The 6,351-nt window shown below is 33.5% G+C and overlaps 1 protein-coding gene across 1 annotated transcript in view; it reads right to left on the minus strand.

Moving 5' to 3' along the window:
* The window catches only part of grp (gastrin-releasing peptide), a 1,743-nt gene extending 75 nt beyond the window's left edge, over window positions 1-1,668 (minus strand). The window contains exons 1-3 of the mRNA XM_028463649.1: window positions 1,456-1,668; window positions 151-362; window positions 1-74 (exon numbers count right to left, since the gene is read on the minus strand). The exon at window positions 1-74 is cut by the window's left edge and continues 75 nt beyond it. Of these exons, the coding sequence (XP_028319450.1) occupies window positions 21-74; window positions 151-362; window positions 1,456-1,636 (447 nt within the window). The 5' untranslated portion in view covers window positions 1,637-1,668 and the 3' untranslated portion in view covers window positions 1-20. The remainder of the gene's footprint in view (window positions 75-150; window positions 363-1,455) is intronic.
* Window positions 1,669-6,351: the final 4,683 nt, after the last annotated feature.

The raw sequence follows: 6,351 nt of genomic DNA on the forward strand, positions 1-6,351 counted from the left end.
CTTTGAAGATGCAGCATTTGTCAAGTGAAGTCTCTGTCCTGAAGCTTCAAAGCCAGCAGAAGCAGGTCAGACATCTACATTACAGAAAGAAGAAAAGAAGAGTTGTGAGCAAAGTTTTTCATTAAAATGTAAAGATTTCTGAGAATAAACCTTTCTTAAAGGCTGCTCTCTGTGGAGCTGGACCAGTCTGTCTGTGGTATAGGGCCTCTTTGGTTTTTGGACCCTCGGCTGCAGCAGAGCCTCCATTAGACACTCATATCCTCTGATTCTAGTTGTTTCTGAAGATGAGAAGTATTCAGAGATGTGCTTTTCCCTCTGCAGCTCAGGCAGCCTCTCCGCGCTCTTCTTCCCCATCAAATGACCTGCAACTCAAAGGGACACTTGAGCATTTCAGGTCCATTTCTAAGCCTCGAAACATTTCAGATAAATAACAAAGACTGTGAATTTACTCTTTTTCTTTTTTAGTTTTTTCATAAGGAAAAGGTAAACTTTACAATACATTGATATTAGGGCTTATTTCAAGCGTTCTGACAGCAAAGGGTCAAATTCATAGAGATTATAGCAGCTGAAAAAGTTCATACATTAACATGTCATCTGAACATCAGATTATATGGTAATCGAAAGTTTTCCATAATTTGTTTTTGTAAAAATTTACTTTTATAGCTTTATTTAAAAAAAAAAAAAAAAAAAAAATTTTGTTGACTACATTTTTGGGATATTAGTCCATCTAATCCCAAATGTTTATATATTTTTTGAATTTTTTTGACCTTTGTTTTAAACCAAAAAAATGATGTTAATTGGATTTAAAAAAAAAAAAAAAAAAAAAAAGAAAGAAATGAGATGAAATAAATAAGAAGAACAGGAATTATGATGAAAATTAGACTATTTATTATTATTATTATTTAGAGGAGTACTTGTTTAAGGATAGTTTGTTTCATTTTGTGAAAGCAGCCCTTATGTAAAGGTACATTTGCAAAGACACACCTGAGCATATATTAGTGACATTCTTAAACTAATAAGTTAAATCATATATTGATAGAATAGAATAGAATAGAATAGAATGATTTTACTGTCATTGTACACAAGGTATAACAGAATTAGGAGACACCTCTTGTGGTGCAAGATACAGAGAAAATTAAAAGAAGATTGTTAAGTTTTTTTTTTTTTTACAAGGAGAGCCACTAAGACGACAAATAAACAAATAAATAAACAGTGAGAACAATGAGGATAAATATATTGCACAGATAGAAATTGTGTGAAATTACTAATATATATGAAATATAATGATAAAATAATGATTATTTTCTCTATTTTTTTCTATTTCAATTGTATTTATACTATATAGGACAATAATAGCCTAATCGTATTATTTATTTCTTTTTTTTAATTGATGCATGCACAATGAAATGAATTGTAAATTGACAGGTTAACAGTGAAAGGGGAAGTTGTCCTTACCTACTGCCCAGTGGTTCCCTCTGGGATAGATTTTCCCAGCAGCAGCAGCAGCAGCAGCACCAGCAGCAACAGCAACAGCAGGACTCTGTGAGCAGTGCAGAGTAAAAGGAACAGCACTTAGAATAATGAGCAGTGACCACAGTGGTCTGCAGCTCCTTGCACACAGGCACCCCCCACACATAGTAGCAGAGATTTCTTTTCCCACCCCTCAGGTTAGAGTCAAACCACTGGATTTCTCTTTCAAAAAGCCTCCATCATGTCCTGCAGGCTTGATGTGTGAAATAAAGAACCAGCTGAAGTTGGACTCCCCTCCAAAGTTAAATGCTCCTCCTGCTACAGCTGGACGTCAGGGGGTGTTTTTTCAAAGCGGAAAATGAAAATGTGATGATGGCAATTAATCAACTGTGGTCTGCAATTATTTCTACATTGTTTGGCCTGGGATTGCAGGAGCTGTCGACGTCACTTCAGATGTAGATGACTTCAGAATAATGACTTCTGTCTGAAGAGCCGCACGTGGTATTGAGATCTCAGACTGGTCACTGTTAGACTGTAGAAAGCAACTTTTTATTAAACGATTATTTTACTTTTAAACTGTAAGATATGCAGTAGATGATTTATCGCAGGGGTGTCAAACAGTTTTTTGTCCAGGGGCCAAATATGGAGTAGTTTGATCTCAAGTGGGCCACAGATTTTAAGCGGGAAAAGGAGTAATTTCAACATTATTGTGCCCTAGTTCACATTTCTAAATATACATTAAATACAAAATATATAAGAAACTGACCATATTCAAGCAATAAGTTGTGGGGCACAGATTGTAAAGCTGTGCATGCTAAAATAAACAGCAACTTTTTGCAACATTTAGCAACAAACCACATTTAAAAAACACATGTGAATATGTTACTTTTGACCAGATTTAAAGCAATATTTGTGATATTTTTTCTTGTAAAAATTTGTCAATGTTAAATCTAAATCTAAATGTTAAATAATAAATCTAAATGCTAAATGTAAATGTTACATTTAAATGTAAATGTTACATTTAAATGTAAATGTTACATTTAAATATAAATGTTAAATCAAAATCTAAATGCTAAATGTTAAATCTAAATGTGAATTGTAAATCCTAAACATTAAATATAAATGTTAAATGTAAATGAAACTAAATTCTTAGCTAATGTGCTAATTCACCGAAAGTACCAATATAAAAGCTCATTGACATTGAGATTTAACATTTAGATTTATTATTTAATATTTACATTTAACATTTAGATTTAAAATTGACCTTTTGTTTTTTACGAGAAAAAACCCCCCACAAATTTCACATATATTGCTGTAAATCTGGTCAAAAGTAACAAGAAAAGACTCACATAAGTTTTATAAACATGGTTTGTTGCAAAATGTTGTGAAAAGTTGCTTTTTACTTTAGCATGCACAACTTTACAATCGGCGCCCCATAATAAGTGACATATATCAGTCCCAACAGGATCTTCACTTTAAATTTCCTACATTTTGTGACAAAGTTCTATTTAATGAAGGAAATGATATCTCACAATTTGAGGAAAATTTAAGGATTTATGAAGAACTTTGACCCTTTTAACAGCTTAAAATAAAAAATGGCCGCAGTCGTGCAATAAAGGTTCTGAGCCTTTGCAAATATTGTTGAATTTAATTTACACAAGGATTCATGTTTTCTCTGTTATTTCTACTTTCTCCTCCAGGCCGAATTGGATGCTCCTAAAGGGCTGGATTTGGACCCCGATCCTTAAGTTTGACATGTGATTTAGAGTGTAAAACGTCATTAATCATAGATATTAACTATGAAACAAGAGGTCAAACAAGCTGCTGCGATCAAACTTGATGAATGTTGGCAATGACAATGCAACCTACGGCAGTCTGTTTTGCCTTTTTATCATCTTTGTTAAATACAGAGCATTCACACTCCTGGAAAGGTCAACAAACAGTGCACAAACACAGTGAGGCACCTACACATGTGCCTGTGTGAAATGATCATGCCTGACTGATCACTTTCATCACACAGTTGACACACAGAAGAGAAGGAGTGCCAACAGATAAGGGATTTGCTTGGTTTCCTAGCATTTAGTGCTGAGAGGGTTGAGCCTTTTTTGTTTGTATACAGCAGGATATTACACAGCATGACTGACTCACCCAATGATGACCTATGAAGAGCTGTTTGAGCATAAAATCATTGATATTGACCCTCTTTAAACTCTACTCGTGCTCAGATTTAGCGTAGGCTGCATGTACATGTGCAGGTACACTTCACCATTGAGGCAAAACATGTCAGAAGTGCTACTATTAGTCTTATACTCTAATGTTGTGATTCATTTTGGATTAAATGGTGTCAGGAAGGAGCAGGCATTCATTTGTCTGTTGGAAATGGTGAGTTTTTTTATAGCCTTAAGTGTTTATCAATGGTCCCATCCCTCCAGTTGGCAAACTATAGACCTGAAATTCTCAAAGATACAGTACATAGGGAAAATGCACATTAATGAACATCTGCATTGAAACAACAAAACAGATGTAAACATGCCGGATTAAAGCCACAGGGCTAATTTACATCCGTAGTCCCTGGGCAGATGACAAATACAGATACAGAAATACAACAAACAATGTAACAGAAATGAATAAATACAAGAAAAGTAAAAGAAGAGTCACTTAATGCTCTAAAGACTGGTTTGCTTTAAGCCACACTTTGAGTCTTTGGTATGAAGAAGTCCAACAGGGGAGGTGGGGCTAATCCATTTAACACTTTGTAAGGAAAACAAGCTAATTTGAAATGTTTAAAATTCTCTAGGCTCAATAGATTATGTTTTTGTAAAATATTGCAAATATGAAAGGACATTGGCTTTTTATCAAAGATTTTTAAGGCATTTTTATAGAGCAATTCTATTGATTTGAGTGTGTTCTCGTTTTCAGACAAATATCGGATCGATATATGATATTATTATCGGATCGGGACACCCCTACGCAATAGTAAACAAAAATATTATAAATGTACTCCAGATTCAGAGGCTAGCAGAGCTAAACTATGGTGGATATCACTGATATATAATATTTATGCTATACAGCTAACGTACAGTATGTTCATGGGCTTAGCAAATTGAATGCTGCGTGCTGCTGGCTGGAATTGTAAGATAATTTATGTTCACTGCCAACATAAAGCTAAAAACCTTCTTACGTGGCTGTTTTTTAGAAAAAAATCAGAGCATTATGTTTAAGTCGCTTACTTTCTCCTCAATTTCAGATTAAAACTTTGCACATAAAGCTGCTTTTCATGCATTATTTTCCGTATGTGCTGTCCTCACAACATCAGTAGCCCTGAGGTCTTATTCACAAGTACAAAATCTCAGAAATCTTAAAATGTAGAGCTTTAATTGAAATAATAATTAATATGGACACATACAGAGAGGAAAGGCTGTTTTTAATTAAACCCATGTGGTCTTCCATTTCCACTTTTGTCTGATTGCCAACTCTAGAAACCACATATTTATTTTCAGACACAACAGTTGAAGTGAAGTGAATCAAAAATATTGCATGTGTTAATGTTAGTTTCCATTAGATGTTCTAATTATAAGTTGCTTGAATTAAGTAAACTTTGAAAAACTAATCCCAGGTTTAACAGTTTGATGACAAAGCATACAGCAGATGGCACTGTAGGGTGAAATCAAAGCATGTATAAAGGATATATACAGTATATGGTCTGGGTGAATGAATGGACAGACAGGCGAGGATAGGATGAAGTTGTAAAATCTCTGTTGTGTTCAACAGAAAGGCACATAAGAGTCAGATTGGATGGATGTATTGCAATTTCTTATTTTCTCTCTTTTCAAGTGTCACATCACTCTCTAAGTGCTCCAATTGTAATGTCATGGCTTCAATAAAATAAGCTTTCAGATGTGTTAAGACATCAAAGATGATAATGATGATTTGCCACCATCAAATCATAGCATTGCATCACAGTTTGTCAGATATTACCATGAAAGATCAACTGCATACAATGAGTGAAGAGTGATAGCTTTTATATATAAATATCAATTGCTAAATATATCTTATGAACACAGTGGTTCGAACACCAGGGGTTGGATGAGTCAGTCTCTGGGGTTTGGTAATGGTCAAGATACACACAGTAGATATAAAAATATGTTACACAAAATAAACAGCCATAATAAAGTAGTTTATTGAAAGATGAATAGCGATGGTAAATTGTAAATATATATATATATATATATATATAAACATTTTGAACATAGCAATTTTTTAGCCCATGCTTGGGTGTGTTTCTGAATATAAATATATAACTATGTTTTGAAGGACTACAGAGGGTTTGCTGAATGTACTTCAGTACCTCCAATGGGATTAATAACCACTGTAATAACATATTGATGCAATAATCAAAATATTAAATATGGAGAGTATTTTTATTTATTTATTTATTTATTTATTTATTTATTATATTTTTACATGATTTAATTCAGGTGATATGAGTCAAAGTTGAGTGGGTTTGACTAAGGAGACCACAAATCACCTTTCAAGACCCACACAACTTTAATTTGACTCATAGAACTAAATCATGACTACTGAAAATGTATAAAAACTGAGTAATCTGTGTTGTTTTTTCCCCATAACTTAAAGAAAAATACTTAAGGATCAGTAAATAATCTTTTTTTTCTACATTTATTTATTTATTTTATCTCTTTCATAATCAAATATGTCACTGATACTGCAGGATAACTCCTATTTGAGGCACATTCGGCGAATGGAAAAATTTAAATCATAAAATAACATGGCACATCAACCCCTATCAACTTTTTTGTCCCATGCACCCCTTATATTTCCCTATATCACAACTTATATTATCCTTCCTGTTATATGCTCAGT

Source organism: Gouania willdenowi, chromosome 12 (genome assembly GCF_900634775.1).
Source record: "Gouania willdenowi chromosome 12, fGouWil2.1, whole genome shotgun sequence".
NCBI lineage: Eukaryota > Metazoa > Chordata > Actinopteri > Blenniiformes > Gobiesocidae > Gouania > Gouania willdenowi.